The 20,779-nt window shown below is 44.9% G+C and overlaps 1 protein-coding gene across 1 annotated transcript in view; it reads left to right on the top strand.

The window, feature by feature from the left end:
• Positions 1-20,779, top strand: part of EXOSC9 (exosome component 9) — a 435,272-nt gene that overhangs the window by 396,859 nt on the left and 17,634 nt on the right. Inside the window, exon 11 of the mRNA XM_078676847.1 lies at positions 15,521-15,599. Within this exon, the coding sequence (XP_078532973.1) occupies positions 15,521-15,599 (79 nt within the window). The remainder of the gene's footprint in view (positions 1-15,520; positions 15,600-20,779) is intronic.

The following is a 20,779-nucleotide window of genomic DNA, read 5'->3' as shown; positions in this document are numbered from 1 at the left end:
TTCTATACCGACTAGAAGACTGAAGACATCTCCCTTGTGGTCAAGGAGTGACCACCCTGTGCAAACAGGCACCACCAGTAACTTGCCGGTCTGCTTTGTCGACGCTCCCGTCAGATCCCGAAGACTCCGGAACTGGACTCTCAGACTTCTCTGACTCTGACCCACATCCACAGCAAAGCTGAGACCCGTGGCGGACACGAGAGACGTGGGACCGGACACCCTGGACATCCTGCATCTTGCTAACTGTGCAACGACCGAGGCACCCTCGCAGTTGTGCATTGGGGTAGTAGAAGCCCCAGACCCGAGCGCCATTTGCACCAAAGCTCAGCAGTCCACCAGTGCCGCGTGGGGCCTGCTCCTGCATTTCAGCTTGACGCGTCTTCCCGGTTGCTAGCCCGTTGGCTAGTGAGCCCTCTGAAGACGAACCTTTGAATTTATACCGCAGGCCTGGTTGCCCCAGGCTTGCTCCAGCTTCCCTACAAAGGAGAAGCTTCCCAGACCTTGCTGGTCTGACCTGAAGCCAATCTTCACTTCCTGCGTGGATTGCGTTTGCCTAGGCTTGTTGGGTCCAATCCGGATACCGACACCGCAGTCAACTAGATCCTTCGTGGGACAGCTCGAATCCAGCTCCTGGTCGTCGTCGACACCTCCTGGTCCTCGTGGCTGCAGAGACAAGCTTCACCTCTTCACCTGATTGCATCACGACATCGCCTGGTTCCTTCCTGGTCACTGGCTAGTGACCCAGACTCTGTCCCCTCTGCTTTCCGGTTCTTCAGTTCTTCGATCCACCCGGACACTCTTCCTTTGGCCGCCTGCAGCACTTCTTTTGTAGATCTCCATTGAGAGCATCGACGAAACCCGACACGAAAAGACACCTATGCACCCGGCTTCCCTGGGTGAGGTAACTCAAGTACTCCGGTGCTCCCGTGGGTATTGATTATCCAAGTGTCCTAGTTTAAAGGGGTTTTATCATAGTCCATCCAGAAGTGCCCGAAACCAATAACTTTGTAACTTCTTCGTTCTCCATTATAAGCCAATGCTAACTCGCGACTGTGTTCCCACACTGCACGCGTCTCCCGTGGGTTTCCTACTTCATAACCTTTGGTTGTCTAGTGTAGCCCCAGCGATGCCCTAGGCATATTCACTATTCCTGAAGTGGTCCTTATAGCACTTACTTAGTATATGGTTTGTGAGGCCCCTAGGGCAGAACTGTATTTGTGCATCTTATAGTATGCTTAATGAGTAACTTGTGATGTATTTCGATCTCTGACCTCATAAAGAGTTCAGAGGGGTTGTGTTAGAAATAAATACATATATATTTGATTTATACCTTGTGTGGTGTCCTTTCATTTGGTACTCGAGGATTATAATTGGTAAAACAGCTTGCTTTACATGCTCTCTGAAGTTTTAGCCCAAGACTGCTGGTCCATGCTACCACTAGGATAGCTTGTCTATAAGGTTAACTTTACAACCACCATCAATAAGGGTCGTTTAGACTGGTGCAAGGTGCCCACTAGAATATTGGACATCATATGCCAGGCTAACTTCTCACACATTGTATCAGTAAAAATTGTACTGGAGGCCGGGGCACACTCCTGATACTCAAGCTATTATTGCAATTATAGTGAGTATATCTTTTATAACCATGATAGTGAAAAATGAAACCAAAACAGTATAGTAAAAATATATATATATGTGAATGGCAATAGAGCATACCTTTCCAAGTATCAATGGATTGTTGGGATATTACAAATACTTCGTACAATATGTTCATAAGGTTCCTCCTTTGTGGAACCAAGCTCACGGTCAGCTGACAGATCTGGTTTTGGTGGACGGTCACATGCATCGCTCTCTACAGTGGTGGAACACCAAAAACCTTGCCAAGGGGCAACCGTTCATCGAGCCAGTTCCACAGATAGTGCTAACAGCGGACGCATCGCTCCCCGGCTGGGGAGCTCATCTTTTACAACATACCATACAGGGCCTGTGGGCACCCCAACAAAGGTTGCTCCACATCAATCACCTAGAGTTACTAGCCATATTCCTAGCACTAAAATAGTTCCAGAAACACATTGTGGGCAAAGCTGTCATAGTCTGCACGGACAATAAGACAGCAATGTATTACATACAACAACCTGGCGGGACACACTCCCTGCAATTCTCCAAACTAGCACAAAGCATATGGAGATGGGCTATTCCTCAAAACATTTTTCTCCTAGCCCAATATGTTCCAGGAGTCCAGAACAGTATAGCAGATCTGTTAAGTCGTCAAACGCAACAGTCTCATGAGTGGGAACTTCATCCGCAAGTTCTTCAACCATTTTTCCAATTGTGGGGACACCCAGAGAAAGATCTCTTCGCCACACACAAAAACGCCAAATGCCCAAGCTTCGCCGCCAGGTATCTACACCCATTGTCCAAAGGCAATTCAATATGGATGAATTGGTCAGGCAGATTTGCGTACGCTTGTCCACCTCTTCCACTCATTCCACTGGTGGTGCGCAAACTGCAGCAAAACTCAATGACTCTCATCCTAGTTGCTCCAACATGGGCCAGACAACCGTGGTACACCACATTACTGGAACTATTTGTAGTCCCGTACCAAAAACAACACCTCTCTTCACACTTCCTAACCCAGAGCCATGGAGAGATCAGACACCCCGATCCGGCACAGCTCAACCTAGCGATCTGGCTCCTGAAGTCCTAGAGTTTGGTTACCTTAACCTTCCCCCTGATTGCATGAATGTTATCATAGAAGCTAGACGCCCCACCACTAGAGCTTGCTATGCACCCAAGTGGAAACAATTCGGTATGTACTGCAACAATAACAACATCAATCCCTTAGATGTGTCAATCCAACACGTCATAGGTTGCCTGCCACATCTCCAAAGGTCTAACCTAGCATACACATCTATTAGGTTACACCTTGCTAATATATAGCAGCCTATTTACAAAACAGACAACATTTGTCACTATTTAGAGTACCTGCCATCAAAGCCATTATGGAAGGACTTAAAAGAATAATTCCACCCAGAGTACTACCCTCACCTGTGTGGAATTTAAATATAGTGCTCACAAGACTAATGGGTCCTCCATTCGAACCAATGCGAATTGCAGTTTCTCACATGGAAAGTCGCTTTCCTAGTGACCATCACTTCCCTTAGAGTCAGTGAGCTTCAAGCACTTACTATTCAAGAACCATTTTTACAATTCCATCATAACGAAGTGGTTCTCACGACAAACCCAAAATTCCTTCCTAAAGTTATTTCTCCCTTTCATCTCAACCAGTCTGTAGGGGGGCAGCCAAACATGTATACCATGTATACCTGTAACCATGGCAACAACAGCCAAGTTGGGCTAATACCATGTAACAGTACAGCGATCTTACCGGTCGGTAAAAATGTAATAAAATAATTTGAAATTTAAAAAAGTTGCCTATATTCCTCTCACAACCACAAACAGTTGCAGAAAGAGCTCTTCATACGCTAGACTTAAAAAGAGCACTCCTTTATTATATTAACAGAACACAACCTTTTTGTAAAACTCAACAACGTTTTGTATTCTTATCACCACCACATAAATGCAATCCTATATCAAAAGCTGGAATTGCAAGGTGAATTACCAAATGCATACAAATTTGCTATCAAAAAGCAAAACGTACATTATCTATTCCCCCAAAGCCTACTCTACCAAGAAAATAGGGGCTTCAATGACTTTCTTAGGGAACATTCATTTAGATGACATCTGCAAAGCAGCTACATGGTCTACATGCACACATTCACAAAACACTACTGTGTAGATGTTCAAGCAAAGCAACAAGCTAGTGTGGGCCAGGCTGCACTCCAAACACTATTTCAAACAACTGCAACAGATACTGGTGGTCGCCGATGGGGTGGAGTACTGCTATATAATCTATGCATATTGTGTGATCTGCAGCTCATATGCCTCGAACGGAAAATGCTGCTTACCAGTATGCATCTGTTCTTGGCATGTAGAGCTGCAGATTCACACACACACCCACCCGCCTCCCCCGCTACCATTATCTGTTCCAGTATTATCCTAGTTAGATAGAGCATACATGGGCATCTTTTCTATTTCTCACAAAACTCTATCATTTCCCTAACTGGCGAAAAAACAATCTGAAGATAGAGCCGATGCCCATGCGCACTATGGTCCAGAGGAGTAGTCACCTATCTCGTGACTTCCAAAGACTTTCCAGGACAACAACAAAGTGCAAACATCCGGGCCTAACACCAGATGGCGATCTATGCATAGTGTGTGTATCTGCTGCTCTACATGCCAAGAACAGATGCATAATGGTAAGTAGCATTTTCATTCCGAGTGGTATATGCCCGGCCAACCCTTTTGCTTTAAATGCTCCGTGTGCTGTCCCTAAGTGCATCTGCTCTAGGCAAATTCACTGCTCTCTGTTCTGCTTCACCCAGTACTTTTTGGTCATACCCCCGGTGAAAGAAGCGGTGCTTAATGTCCAGTATGTTCTCTGTAAAATGAATGTCCTCACTGCAGATACGACTGGTACAAATCATTTCACCATATGGAATGTTTTTGATGACTGATTTTACATGCGCACTTGATGCGTGTAGGACACTGTTGCATGCCATTTGCTTTCGGTACATTGTACTGTGAACCAACCCTTCTTTGATGTAATAATGAATGTCCAAAAAGTCAATCTTGTCCCTATGGTGATGCATAATGAGTTTGATGTTGTAAGGATTGCCATTCAAGTATACCAAGTAGTCCAATAGTGAGTCATTGGGGCCTACCCAGAGACAAATGATGTCATCAATGTACCTCCCCAGAATATGATGGATTTACTCCAGGGGGAGGCACTTTTGCCCCAGGCATGCTCCCTCTCATACCAGCCAATAAAGAGTCCGGCATTAGAGGGAGCGAAGCGAGAGTCCATAGCAGTTCCCTGCAATTGATTATACCATTTCTCATCATGCCATCAAGCCAAAGTTCTTATGGATACAAGTATACGAACTTACCACATCAAATGTCACACATTGCAACTCTTCTGACCACAGGAAATCATTGAACTTTACCAAAATATCTGTACTATCCCTGGAAGATTTGATACATGTTTATTTGGGGTAATGTCCACGTGAGCCCTCGCCGGAAATGATGGGTCTTCCGGGTGGGAAGTCTTATGTTGCAGCAGCAGGGGCCGGTTCTCCACTCGAACCTATCCAGCCTCCACCTCCTTGCGTGGAATTTGAGCGGCGACAGTTGACTGCTTTTGACCTTCCACTGAAGTTTGTAATGTCATCTTGGCAGCCAGACGTCCCTCCACTAAGACGGTATACGCCCGTCGATGGAACAAGTTTGTGGTATGGTGCACAGCAGAGGCTGTGGATCCCGATTCTGCCCCTCTTTCTGAGGTTCTTTTGTTCCTCCTTTCTTTGGCCCAGCAGGGCTCTGCTCTGGGAACCATTAAGGGCTATCTGGCAGTTTTTTCTGATTTTCTTCGGCTACCAGATCAGCCCTCTTTGTTCAAGTCCCCTATTGTAAGTATGTTCTTCTAAGGCATTATTCACCTCTTTCCTCCATCTCCTTTCATAATGCCTCAGTGAGACTTGAACCTTGTCTTGACTTACCTTATGTGCTCTTCCTTCGAGCCTCTTCACAACTGTCCTCTTAGGCGCCTCCGCCTTTCTTGTTGCCATCACCTCAGCTCTTTCTTCTAAGCCTCCTTTCTTCTCTGTGCATCCGGACAAAGTGGTGCTTAGGACGAGACCCTCGTTCCTGCCTAAGGTGGTTACACCTTTTCACATTGGACAGACTATCACTCTGCCCACCTTTTTCCCACTTCCACACCCTTCCAAAGGGGTGGAAAGACTCCACCGTCTGGACCCAAAACGTGTGCTGTCCTTATACCTTAACCGGACTAAAGACTTCCCGGTGGACGATCAACTCTTCATTGGCTATGTGGGTGCCAAGAAAGGTCGGGCCGTCCAAAAGCATACCATCTCTTGATGAGTTGTCCTTTGCATAAAAAATTGTTACGCTTTAGCCAAAAAGGAACCTCCAGTGGGCTGCGGTCTCATTCCACTAGAGCTACGGCAGCAACTACTGTTTTGTCAAGTGGAGTCCCACTTATTAACATCTGCCTGGTGGCCACGTGGGCATCTATGTATCTGTAAGAGATATAGGTTAGTTATAGATTACTTACCGCCTCACCCATCCTCCCCACTCTGCAAACTGACTTCTAGGGACAGGGACGCCCCCTCCTCCGTCTTGTCTGAGTTTAATTTGAGGCAGTTGTTTGCCATCCAAGCACTGATGGCTAGCATTCCCTCTTGGAAGTTTGCCGCAACTGCCCCTCCGTCATTGTGCACCGCTAGCACCAGTTGAGTGTCGTCGGCGTACGACGTTAGGCCCATGCTGTATGTTTTGATTAATGCGAAGTGAGGTGCAAGGACGTTTCTTGGAGTCCTGTGGCAGTTTCTTGTGAGAGCCATGTTTTACAGGTATATTAGGGCCACAATATTGTTACAGTTCAACTTGATAGCAACGTCCATACTTTTAGGCATTTCAGTCTATCACGGTAGTGAGGACAAGTAATCAATTTTTTTAATTTTTTGGGGGGAGGTTGGGGAGTTTTGAAACTCCAATTTAGTACGACAGGTTAAACGCTATAACATCAGATGTTTTCTTTATAAAAAAGAAAGTGACTTTGTTAACAGGCAGGTAACATGGCATAATAACAACCAAAAACACAATAAATAAAAGTGTCAGAACATTCTTGGGCCTAGATACAGCCCCAGTCAAGTGCTAGATTTTTCAGTGCTATCCTGGATTATGTATGAGGAATGTACATCTGAGGTCCCCGGTTAGGTTGATTTAACTGACCTTCACTGAAGACAGCTGGAAGGCAGTCTCCCTGCAGTGGTAAAGGTAAAACATCTTGTGCCCCTGGATTATAATTTTGCTACTGCTGTTTTCTGTCACTCCATACTCTGTACTGAGACCGCAATGACCATACTCACTCAAAAAGGGTACATTTTGGAGGCAAACACTAGAAAGAAAGAAAAGGACTGTTTGTGAAACACCAACCTTCTTTCAATAACGAATACCAAACTTAAGGACTTTAGAAGAAGGGAAATCTGTTTTAAAATATTTATTTTAAAATCAAAACTCTAGCACTGTGCACACAATATGAATGGGACCACAAACAAAATAAAACAAAATAAGGCAGCATTAACATATACCAAAAAAATCCAACATAGCTGTTATGTTTTTATAGCAGTACTACCCTCATTTTGCGACTTCTAAACACTATAATAAGTAAAACCCTATTTTGAGTTTAAAAGATAGTTTACACCGTCATACCTGTTTAGGATAATAAGGCTTATAGCCAATTGAATAGCAAGTCTGTTATTCTCTCTCCACAGGAGCAGCTGTGAGTAATAAATAGTCAATAAAGGCCGATTTGCGTTCCAGCAGCATTCGGTTCAAAGGGGTGCTTCACTTGTGCACAGCTGTCTCAATGTCACCTGGCATGAAGGTCCTCTCTAACTCTTAGCTCTTTGTGGCTTGCTTTTAAAAGATTATTTAGTAATTGCTGAAAATGTTTGGAACAAACAGTGGTCAGATAAGTTGTCACATTTTCATTCTTAGAGATCATGTCTTTTTGGAAAGACATCAAAATGTAACACAATTAGCGACCTTCTAGAAACTCTCACATTACTTCATAATTATTTAAAAAAGAAAGGTCTCTTTTCTGATTGAAAAATACTAATATATTCCTTTAAGCTGTATTACAGAGTAACAAACTAAAATGTGCAATCTATTAATCCCATTTTCCCTTCATTTGATTAGCACATGCAACTCAAAGAAGGGTAATGCGCAGAGAGTAAAAACACAATCGCAATAATGTGAGTAGTAAAGTCTGACGTGCTGAGTAATACATGTACACCCAGCAGCAGCAGTCTGCCTGACAAGTTTGTGGGGCTGTGATCCCGGACGCGGCGGCTGGTAACTGGGGCCTGTTGTGAGTGTGAGCCTGGAGAGCTGACTGGCACAGTGTTGGCCACCTGCGGTTTATCCTGGCCCACGGGCTCGCCAGAAGGGGAATCCAATCATGCCCTTTTGTGGCTCAAAGGCACTTTCTTGTGTGCAATCACTCCGATCCCCCAACCCTCTCACCAGTGGACACGCTTTGGTCTGGCGGTACGCCATTGGGAGACTTGGCTGTTGCTGTTGGCTGTTTGAAGAGCAGAGTGGGGGACTATGGCGGTCCTTGTTCTGTGCGGTCAGGACCCCCAGGCTGTGGCTCACAGGGATACAACCTGAGGCCTGTGCATCATAGGGGCAGTGAGGGGCAGTGAGAGAAGAGTGGAATGGTATACCCAGATGTTGCTAATCTCTGTCCTGAATGTTATACTAGCATGCACTGAACTGCGGATCGAGGGTGAGTCCGGTAGGCCTGCCTCATTGAGCGTGACAATACCTTTGTCGAATGTTGCCCCAAAATAAGTTGCTGCCTGTGGCGTACGGTAGCAGGTACTTTTGTTGCTTTGCATATTAGTGGTGCCTGGAAGGGATTATGAGGCTGCCTCGGACGCCCTTGTGGCCAGCTGCTTTGTTTGATATTATTGTGAGTTGGGCCCGTGGCATTGTTCTAGAGATATATACTATTTGACGGGGTTTAGACCCTGCATAATGCGTACCATTGGGGAAAAACGATCAGATACAAACACTACAGTTTAATGATAAAACTAAAAAAAGGGTAGATTCAGCTGCAACAACAGACTACTACAAATTCTGGCGATTAGGAAGTTGCTAGACTGCTCAAGGAAAGAGGGAGGTCTTAAATACACCTCCCAATGTGAATGGACCACTTCAGGGAGAGATTGGAAAAGCAGGATTCTAGACTGATAGATGCTGAAACCAAGGTCTCTGGGGTGGAAGATGTCACTCAGGAGTACTTCCGCAAACTGACCATCTTATCTAAAGATATTAAGCTAATAAAACTCAAGAATGACTACTTGGAGGAATATTGTCAGAATAAAGTAAGAATCATGGATGTGGCTGAGTCTGAGCCAACAAAAGTATGGACAGTTTTGTGGAATCACTCATAATATCCGTATTTGAGCAGGCAAGCCTTCTCTGCCGTATTTATCATGGAGAGGGCTCATAGGTATCTGGCGCACCTGGACCTGAGCCGGGACAGAACTGGAGGCTGATTATAGTACGAATGATGTGATACAGAGACAGACTATGATTGAATAGGGCCCAACCGGATCTGCAGTATCATGGCCCATTGGTGGCATTCAGCCCTGACTTCACTTCTCTTGTGCAGGAGACGTTTACTCCAGAAGTGAACAAGCAATTGTGCAAAATTTCTATCAAATACTCTATGCTTTTTCCAGCCAAGCTTAGAATAGACTTCAACAGCAAGGTCGTCATCTTCACCCAGCCGGAGGCTGCTGTGGGCATCCTAGAAACATTTGATGCCTGGAAAGAAAGCTCAAATAAACTGTAGTAGACCTGGGCCTAGCCAACTAGTTTGTACACAGGACTCTGCTTGCAGCGATAATGATTGCTGTTGCTTTTTTGCAGTAGGTTAATTGGTGTTCTACTGGTTGAAACTGTAGTTCAGGTATGATATGGGAGCGATAGCGCCCTTTTGTGTAGATGATTGAACATACTGTGGCCCGATGGGTAAAATTGTCTCTATAGTAGTGTAGGTCCTTTGGACATCCTGGGCCAGATGTGCGCTCTCATGCACGCTCTTAGTACGCCATCTGCAATGAAGAACACCACCTCTTGGGGTTTGTTATTTCTGTTGGTAAGGGAGGAATAATTTGTTAACAATTGGGGTTAGCGTGAGTGGGGGTCATTTTGGAAAAGTTATGATGTGGGGTTGTATACCCGCACACCATTGAGAAATCAATTACCACATTGTAGACCACACCGCCTACCTGATGGCAGCTGTTGACATTATGTAAATGATGAATACTTCTGTACCAGCTACTGTTAAAGTGATTAGTTGGAATATCCAGGGTCTTATCAACCCCCATAAGGCTAGTCAGGTCCTGGCCCATCTCCAAAGCCATGGGGCAGAACTTATATTTCTGCAGGAAACACTCACACCACCAGGCACGCAGGTTCAGTTTGCCTCCAGGTGGGGACAACATATACATTGCACATCGATCTACCTATTATAGAGGGCTAGTCATATTGATAAAGAACATGTGTGCTGTAGGAATGGCAGGCTGTTACACCAGGGCGTGTGGTCCTGGATATACACATGGAATGCCTATAGTCTTACTTAATAAAATAAATGGTCCTAATTTTGGCACTACTGATTTGTTTTGATGCCATAGATTTGCCAGCCCTCATATGATGTGGGTAGGCAATATCATTTCAGTGCTCTCACTGCAACATGATTGATGGCGACTACCTATTGTCTGGCTCCACTACCAACTGTCGCATTGATAAAAATAATGGAATTATATGAGTTCCAGTATATGTGAAGAATAATGCACCTAGCCAGGGCGGGTGACACATTTTATTCCTCATGCACGATGTTGGTTCGTGCAATAACTGGTTGATGAAGCCGCAACTCTTGGAGTTGGTGAGGGGGTCGGGGAAACTCAGGGGCGTAGCTAAAGCTTCTGGCGCCCGGGGCTATCCCTCAGATTGCCGCCCATGGCCGGTAGGGGGCTTCGGGAAAAAGGACATATTTGCTCCGGAGCCCCCAATGAAGTCAACCGTGTAGCTTGGCTCTATCGCGCCAAAAACCTCCAGCTTGTTATTGATATAAAGAAGTTCGTTTCAATGCAATGAAAAACTGTAAAATCTTCAAACTGCTATAAAGCACCTGAAATGGAAGGGCCCTAATCTGTCTTTCGCATGTTACATTTGTTTTATAGCGGTCCTTATACCAGTGTAGGGTGTCAGAGCACTTTACATCATACACACATTCAGAGAGTACAAATCATACATGTGCAAATTAGTTTATAGGAAATGTTAGGTAAGACATTGAGGCTTACAAGTTGTAGGAATCACACGTCATCCTTTTTAGCAGGCAGTATATTTTAAGTGTGTGGTCCAATAGAGGCACACACGCAGGATTATAAACGTACCACTGTGGTTGGTTTTATTAAAAAGAATATAATTCTACCCAACCAAACCCTTTTAGCAACATTAGGATAATGCAAACCTGAGGGGAAAATACATTTCTAACCTATAATATGCAGTTTAAATGAAGCTCATTGATTGCGTTTCACATGTATATGTGATATAATAGGATTGTAACTTATGAACTTCAAGTAAAAAAAGGATCTCTGCGACAAGAGCAGTAACCCCCTGAGCTTGCCACATAAAATGCAGTGTAGTGATCTGTCTGCCACACGTTCTATGCAGCAGGCACATTAACCATCTGCGCTACTTCATGATGGGTGAAACTGCCACTAGACAAATCTCTTATCTGGCTGCAGCAGGAACATTATTTACAAGAGTTATCTTGACATTTAAGTATCTTCCTGGATTGACAAGAAATTTAGCAGAAGGTGGTTTTATTCCAGAGTGCACAGCACCTCAGGGGTGAGGGGGTCCCCACATAATTCTAGTTTGAAGAGCCGATTCCCAAGCGGCCCGACCGCCAACAGAGACAGATATTAGCCTTGGCACTCTTATCTGCTGTTTCTGGGCAGAGACTGAGCAAAGAGAAAGGAGAACATGAACCATGGTAGCATGCTTCCGACTCGCAGATGGAGCCAGAAAAGAAAAGCGAGCGGGCCAACACTGCACCGCTTACAATACACAGAGCACACACATACAGGCCTCTCCACTGCCTGAAGTTAAGTAAAAGTAAACTGAAAGACAGTCAGGAGAAGTAAAACTGGCGCACGCAATGTGCACCGGGCACCTGCACCACTACAGCAGAAACAAACAATACTTTTGATATTAGAAGAAAAACCAAACTATTCCTACCTTGATTGTTGAAGCAAAAAAAACATAGTGTAAAGGAGGGAGGCCCGGCCCTGCGCTTGTAGACGAGGGAACCCTGCAGCAATCTTCCCAGGAATTGCAAAGTTTAACAAATCTGCACTGCACCAAGAGCTACGAGGACAGATCAGAGTGAACTGAGGAAAAAGGGTTAATTAAGGGGTACCGTCAGCTAGGTCTAGACGAGAGGCCCACTTCGGAGGTACCACGATCTGAGGCCCCAAGTCGAATGCTAGGAGTGGGGGGTCAAAGCATAGCCTGTGGGTAAATAAACGTTGCGGCTGGGTTGAGCACAGCCCAAGGAAGGGTCCTGCTCAAAACTCGGCCGGGGCTGAGGCCCTGCTCCCGCAGTGGGACACCAGAAGCGGAACTATGGTAGGCGCGGAGTGAGGGTTCAACTCGAGACCACCATGGATGAGAGGTCAGAGCCAGGCCGTGTTCAAAGGAGAAGGTTAGACCTAGGAGAGTTATTAGGGACGAGAGTGAGAGGATTGAGGGCGCTTCGGGTGTCAGAACGAGGCCAGAGAGCATAGTGTTTAAAACTGGGCCAGCGAGCAGCTGAGTGCTCACTCGATCCTTCATGCGCTCGGCTGCACACAGGCATTGACCGCCAGATCCCTGGGCACCACTACGGCGTGTGACGTGTCCCTTAGTCTGAGCCTGGCCTCACTCACCTCAACTCTGGCTAGGCAGCGGGAGGGGCTCGCACCCGCTCCGGTCGGAACTCTTGCATAGCAGGATGCCTCACCAGGGGGTCTGCAGCCATCTGCTTCCGCGATTATGGGGCCAATTAACAAAGTTAGGCCTCCCGGTCTCTACAAACCGATCATAGGCTGCCGATCTACAGAGGCCACGCCGACGTCCCAGCCCCGCCCCGCCAGCCAATCCACTGTTTCCCGCCTGAACCACAGCCCTCTATTAGGTTGGGAGCTGCAGCTGTCAGCAGCATCCGCCGACTGCACCCGACTCGCGGTTTTTGCACAAACAGTCACACAGGCAGCCGCAAGTGTGTGCGGGGGTGCACTGTACATCGACGCTCCCTAGTGTAGGGGTGGCGACCCGACCGCGCGGCGCACAGCACTCATGTCCCATGATTATGCAGACCTTTATAAATTATTTGGGGACACTGTGTCATGGGCCATCAGCGCCACACGCCCGCCGCCCTGAAAATAGTGCCGCCTGGGGCGGACCGCCCCCCTAGCTACGCGGGTGGGGAAACTGCCTGGAACACTATCCGATCTCTCTTGTGGAATTGCTGTTGTGTATCCCCAGCTATATAAAGCTGAAGAGACAATGTAGACTTTGGGGTAGTGAGCTGCGTAACCCCATCTTTTGATCTGAAGAGCCAATATACTTGAATATTTGTAATGCAGTGATGGATCGGTTGTGGAAATCGGAACACTCAAGGATCGGGTATCCTTAGGTCCTTGACAACACTGCTTAATTCATTAGAAAAATATATTAAAAGAATGCAAACAGTCTGAGCCTTGTAAAGACTCAACATTGTTGTTGGATTTGCAAGAGGTTTTGAAAGAATTCTGTGAAACGGCAGAGCTTGAGGAGTTATATTTGGGTCAACAAGCCCGATTCAGGGCATTTTGGGAGGGAGACTACCTAGAAACAACACTGGCCTGGTTACAGAAGATGAAGGCAGACAGCGAAGACACGCAGGTAGTGGGTATAAAAGGGGAGGGACTGTGTGACTCGAACAGCTACAAACTAAAAAAAATTGTCATGTACACATCCCAAGAACAATATTCTCGGTTGGACATAGCTGCTTATTTGGATTATGTAGCATTGGCATGGGTGGAGGGAGGTAGATGTGGGGACATTTTACATGCCCTTATTACCTTACCGTTGTGGATATAAAATTGGCAATAGCGGCCATGGCCAATTGAAAAGCTAGTAAGCATGATGGACTCAGTAGAATTTTTCAAGAAGTTCTCAGACTTATTAGCTCCTAGGTTTCTCGCTGTGTATAATGAGGCGTTGTGAAGGTAGCTGGCTCTTCATGTGGTTTATCAAAAATCTGATATACCATAGAAAGAGTCCAGCAGTTCCCTCGTGAGTGGACAGGGCTTGCAATATAATCCCAAAGTGCTCTATTAGAGGGCGATGTGGTCGAGCAGCCTTAGGCATAACACAGAGGAGTGCAAGACATTTGCAAATACACACAATGATCAATAAATGGCACACATAACTCAAGGAGATCCACACCAATAAAGAAAAATAGCAAGTATCTTTTATGTATGTTTAGGCATCAGAGAAAAATCTTTCAGGTAAGTACGTTTTTAAATATGAATTCTTTTCACTTTAAAAAGTGGACCGTGCAAATTCTGCAATGTTAGCCTATGGAAGGAAGAACAAGTTCGGCAAACGGGTATAGTGCACGACTTACAAGACCAATTTCTACAAGTTAAGGTGAGTGGTGGGCAAGGTCAAAGGCAGCACCAGCAGTACACCACCAGCGGCACGAGGGAGGCCGGGTGCAGGGTGCAAAAGAGCATCGGGACCCCAATAGGTTTCAATGGAGATCGGTCACTGTTTAAAGAGGCTGCAGACTCTGACTGGAAGGCCAGTCTAGGTGAACCAACAGGGTGGGGGGACGGGGGTTTTAAGGCTTGCGATGCTCATGGACGTAGGGACACCAGGTTGTCCTCTTCTTCACGGCCCGGGGGCAACGGATGCAAGTGTCTTTCCACCAAATTGCACGCGGCCGCCCCTTTGTTGCTGTTGGTGCAGTCTTAGTGCAGCTTGTTGGCCCGTACAGTGCTGAGCTCAACCCCTACGGCCTGTCGCTGAACCATGGGTACTTTTCACTACAACCGGTGTCTCGTCAACATATTATTTTAAACAAACAGGCCAGTTCACCCCCCGGTGGCCTAGTGAAGTTTCCTGGCTGTGGATTGCGTCACGATCCACAGCCCGGAAATAGTTTCAGGAAGGCCTCATTGGAAAGGGGAGAATTACCCCTTTCCAATGAGGCCTCAGTGAAACTTGGGGAGGCCTTTGTAGGCATTTTCCCCCACCGGAGAGCAAGAGAGTGCTTACCTGTGTTGCCCCAGCCCTCCCCAGTGTCTTCCAATGGCCGACATCCGCACTGAAGAGGGAGTACGGTTTTCAGCCATTGGCCAACACCAACACAAAATGGGTTAATAGATTAAATCATAGTGAGTTTAAACGCCAGGCCTCCTTTATAATTATGTTTAATCAATTCACAGTTCTAATTGATTGATAAATCCAAAAGACCTGCAAGACCACCTTTCCATGCTGAGGGAAGTGCCAGGGTCAGAACAGTCTGTTTCTAAATCACAACCAAAGCCTCCATGTTCCTTGCATAAACATGAAGGAGGATCCATGAAAAATAGTAATACTTTTGCTTAAGACCGTTCTGATTTGAAAACACTTATTATTCATCTTGACGTGCAGTTATACTGTTTAAAGAAGCAACTTTCTACTTTCAATCATATCTGATTGGATTGTCTTCCAGGTCCACTATTTAGTTACCTTTATAGTTATCTTTTTTTGTTTTTTAAATTAGCTGAGACGGTTGTGCTGTCTGACAGTGAGGAGGAGGAAGTTGTTGTTTTGGAACCGGAAATGGCAGGACGTAATTCCAGGTAAGGGTACAGAAAGGTCTCTTTGGGAAAAAATGGATGTTGTATGTAAATGGTGCAAATATTTGACTTGAAATTTTTTACACATGCGAAGTAATTTAAGTGGAAAAGCACTATAATTTGATTATGTGGTTTAATAAACAATAGCAATATAGCAGAAGGTTGTTGTCCTGAATGTGATGGTGTAGTTGATGGCTTTCTGTTCTTGAATATGGCATATATTTGTAAGTGTGCTCCCCCTGAAGTATATCTGTCATGGGCTTCAAATGTACATATAAGATCAGTTGAAGTCTTGATTGGTTTGGCATCAAATGCTTTATTCCTTTTAGTGCATCTCAGAAATGTTAGATTTATCTAATAAAGTTCCTTAAATTAAACCAAATCTGAAGAATTTATTGTAAATAATATTTATTGCTTCAGCCTTTGGTAAACTAATAGAATGCAGTTTAACTTTGTTTCATGCTGTTGACTTGTAGCAAGTTCTGTCTGTCTGATAAAAACTTGCAAACATGTTCATTACTGCTTTTAAGTAGTTCTATTCTTCAGCATAAAATTGATAGAAAGTCATGACAAGATGTTCTGCGTTGTCCCTGGAAAAGGCACAAGAACTTTTCTTTTTTTAAGGGAGTTTGGCTTTCTGATTGGATTTGACAACATTAAATCAATCACAGGTGGACTTTCTTTCACATCCTATAACTCCCATAACTATCAATATTTAATATTGAACATGCCTGGAGAATTTGACTGTTGACCAAGACTGAACAACGACTGGAACATGGGTAGAGCAATTACCGGGAAAAGAATAATAAGCAGATACAAGGAAATTATATTTTAAGGCCTCCTCAATTTTTCAGTCTAAGCCACCATGTTGTCTTAGACTCTGGGAGAGTGGGCGAGTGAAAATGATTGACCTCATAGCGAGGATCTACCTTGAAGTTTAGGCTCCATAGTATGGAACTGCCTCAAAAAGAGGATAGACTGCTACTCCATTTTAGGCCTATTTTTGGAGTTGAATATATTCCTGGGGAGTATCTATCTCTTATAAAAATAAATAAAAGTCTTGATCTATAGTGGTTGACAATACCAAGAGTAGCCTTAGAGACTCTTGGTAAATGAGCCCAGAAAAGAGGTTCAAAGCTGAAAAGACATGAAACTTTCACCAGAGGGAATACTCTAAGAAACAATAAGGCCAAGTGTCGGGCAGAAAAAAATTCTTGCAGACCCAGAAACTCCCCATATAGTGTCTCATTCACCTGACACCCACACAAAAATGCCAATTTCTGAAAGTCAGCCTGCAAAACGTTCATACTGTTTCAAAGTTTCAGTTTCAAAACTTTATTTCGATTTCATATAGAAACCATAAAAGTGTACATACACAATTTTAAAAAGACAGTAAAATTATTCAATCACAATACATGTTTACATAGTTTTTCTCAAAACCAAATTCCATCAAAAACTATTTCTAATCACCACAATTCATTAGTTAATGGAATACAATTTTAACTGTTGATGTAGTTTAAAATAACATCTTAAAAAATATGTCGCAGTTGGGCTCTCTCATTGTAAACATCAAACTAATAGCAGCATAAGTGGGTACAAGTTAAAAGGAACATGTGCCTGGCCTATTGGAACAATTCAATAGTTTTACATTCTAGAATGGTGCTTAGGCTTATCACTTCAGGAATTCCAATGTTTGTATACGGAGTCAAATCTACAGAGAGCAGGAGAACTAGTACCAGTAAGAGTACGAAATCCAGTTCCCATCATATGTTGGTATGCTGAAGTATGTGGGATACTTGGATAGAAATCGTGCAGGTCCCAGATGGAAATGGGGCCGTCTCCATCTTTGGGCTGGGAGAGTCGTAACTGTCGGACAATGTTCCGATTCCTAAATTTCACCAGAATTAGATCCCCGGGGATTTCTTTAGGTAGGGACCCCAACCAGCCCACCCTTCTGACACCCAGAATCCCACCGTCATGGTTGGGTGGAAGGGATCTGTTTTTATTTAGCCAAAATATGACTTTATTCAGAAGGTCCCTGTGTCTTTCGTGATTCCCAGGAGAGGGTGCCGGCACTCCCGAAAGGACAAGCACAAAAGGGGCGGCTTCCGGGGGTAAATGAATGTGCGTTTCTCTTTTTTGCTCCACTCTAGCCAGAGGGAAGTTTGTAGATACAAATTTGGGGGGAATTTTAAAAGCAGTTTGGGGTGGTATTTTGGAGTTTACACTTTCAGTTAAGGTATGTTTCCTGATATTAATTGGCATAGGGGCTTCGGATGGAGTCGGTAGGTTGGGATGCTTGAGTGTTGCTGTCTTTATGGGAGGTGAGGAGTTAGTTTTCATAGTTGTCTCTAAATTTGTCAGCCTATCCCCCAAGATATTTATTTTTTCTATGAGGGGTGCTAGTGTGGATTTTAGCATTTGCTCAAACTGAACTAATAGTGGCAACTGAGGCAATTGTACTTGGGCATTCAAACATTCATCACCCCCCTCAGGTACGGCGGAGTTCATGATGGGCGATTTAGGACCAACACCACCAGAAAAGTTCTGTATTTTACATTCAATAGCCCCGTCGATTTTCCTTTTGATACTTGGACCCTGTGGCTGTGCAGCGTCTTGAGAGTTGACCTCATTAAATGGTGGAGGTGATTCGCACAGTCTGCCAAATGGGTTATCGCTACAAAAGTTTTGTACAGGGGAGGGGGATGTTACTGGAACGAACTTGGTACCACACAACGCATTTAGTTCCTCCCAATAAGACATGGTTTGCGGGATTTCAGAGGTTAAAGGGGGTGATAGCGTACTGTCTAGAAAATTGGAGGATATGTCAGTGTCTATTTTTGGTGGAGGGGAAGGGGTATTCAAACTCAGAGTTTTTTCCCCAGTCCCCTTTCCCGAGCCCCTCAGGAAAAAGGAATTCTTTAATGCCTCCTTATGCATCATGCTCGAAAAGTCAAAAAGTAATGTAAAAGTAGTACTTTGTACCTCAAGTAGTCGGGGACCAAGGGAGGTGGCCCGTCCCGTTCTCCTCCGGCCTCTAAGGGCCACAGCCCGGCGCCGCCCGCACGCGTCCCGCGAGGCGGGAGGGACCTCTGCCTTTTGTGCGCCTCCGTGCGCGATTCCCGGTGGGCGTGTCACCGCCAAGGATGCTGGGGGATGTAGTCTCTCGCACGGCTGCCGCGTGGTGGAGGAAGCGGCAGCTGGAGACCAACAACAGCGTGAGAGTAGCCTGACCCCCGGTGAGTTCTCGCCGCCCTTGTCACCTCCTGAGACCCCCCCTCCTGAGACGTTCATACTGACTTTTGAAGAAGCCATTTAATTTCAACTTTGAGTTTACCTAATCCCAAAAAGTGTAAAAAGTTGATCACACGCCTACTTCCAGTAATCTGGATGTCTCAGGTCATGAGCATATTTCCGTCATACAAATTAGGTGGCCAAGAAGCAAGTAGAGCGGGAGATAAAAACTGAAAGCAAAGACAAAATTATACATTAAATTGGTAACGAATGGAGCCCCAGAGTAGCAACCTTTAGATGCTTGTCCAATTAGACCACTTACTGATGAAACATTATTTAGCCATACTATTATTAAGAGACATCAACTGATTATGGTGTTGCCATGCAAATGGGAGAGGAGGAAATATATCTGGTAAAGAAGGTGTTCAGGACAGAATAGGCTAATCAGTATTTTCCCATTTTGAAGACCGTCTTACAATAGTCCGCAAAAAGATCTTTAGAACACTGGCAGAAATAGATCTCTTACTCCACCGACAGAGAAAACATAAGGCTTCAACACAAGGTCCTACTGGTATTAAGGTTAATTTACTCCCAGACTCTGTGGTGTTCTGGATAGTTTCAAAACTAGCTTCCTTTCATGAGTGGGGATTGCCTTTGTCCTGATAAGGAGAAAAAGAGTTTGGATGCAGCAGGTGCTGCCAAGAATTTGGCAGCATCTTCGCAGGCATTGTTAATTCGGTATTAGAAACATCAATGGGAAGAAGTGGAAGCATTCTGAACTACACAGAAAGGGAGAGGTGGAGATCAGCGGCCTCTGGTCTCCGGCAGATTCTGGACTCCACATCAACCTTCTAGAGCGTCACGCGATCCGGCTGGTATTAAAAGCTTTTCTACCCTCCATCAAGGGAAGGCTAGTGCAGGTGTTCACGGACACCACCACTGCCATTTGGTACTTCAAAAAGCAGGGCGAGGTGGGGCTGTCGGAGGGATTCTGCTCCTACACAGAACTTTGCACAGAGATCCAGGACCTCAGTGAATTGCGGTGTACCAAAAAACTCACCTTAGTGCCTAGAAACCCTAACCAGTAGCATCAGTGTCTCATTAGCTCTTCATCCTACATCAAAGGAACCATTGATTAGACAACACAGAACATGCGACTTAGGTTATACTCAGGAATGGTGGGAAGCAAGAACACTCTTCCATTATACTCTCATACCAGTCAACAACAGGAGTAAAAAAAAGACACGAAATGGTTAAAAGATTTCTTTTAACAACATGCTCTAAGATGCAGTATCATTGCTAACATAAGCAGACATATGATTAGAAATAATATGATCAGCATTGTTACAATTCCATAAAACACAAAAGGAGAAATCATATTACAATGATGGTGAAAATAGGTACTATAGTGCCTAGTAAATCACCCTCCCTAGCTAGGAACTATGTTTTATAAAATATAGAAGGTCTCTTAGGCTTGTTTGGGGGACCCCCATACCTCCAAAATCAGCAGGTGTGAATCACATCAGGATCTGCAAAAGTTCTCGGTCTCTCTGGAAAAACGGGCTTCTTATAAATGCTTACAGTGTGATATTAAAGGCGCCAGAATCACATTGGCTTGCAGCTGCATATATGTTATGGCTAGAACGTGAGCTGATCAGCTCGAACAACAGCTACCTTGTTATGATAACCTTGGAGGCTTTAGCACTCAGTGTGCATACTAGAGTCACGATGTAAGTCTAGGGATGCTGAAAACAAACCATTCTCATGTGAAGCATTTTACGCAGCCTAACTTACAACAAAAGGTATATGCAGTGTTGTCTGCAAAAGCAGCAAAGAGGAAAAATGGCGTTTAAGCTTCTAATAAGCCTATGCTAACTTAGCAGTGTGGATAACAAGGCCCAGCCCACACTACAGGGCAGTGGACTCTGTCAAGAGACTCTGCGCTTCTG

Source organism: Lissotriton helveticus, chromosome 2_1 (assembly GCF_964261635.1).
Source record: "Lissotriton helveticus chromosome 2_1, aLisHel1.1, whole genome shotgun sequence".
NCBI classification, from domain to species: Eukaryota; Metazoa; Chordata; class Amphibia; order Caudata; family Salamandridae; genus Lissotriton; species Lissotriton helveticus.
This window is presented reverse-complemented; position numbering and strand designations above follow the sequence as displayed.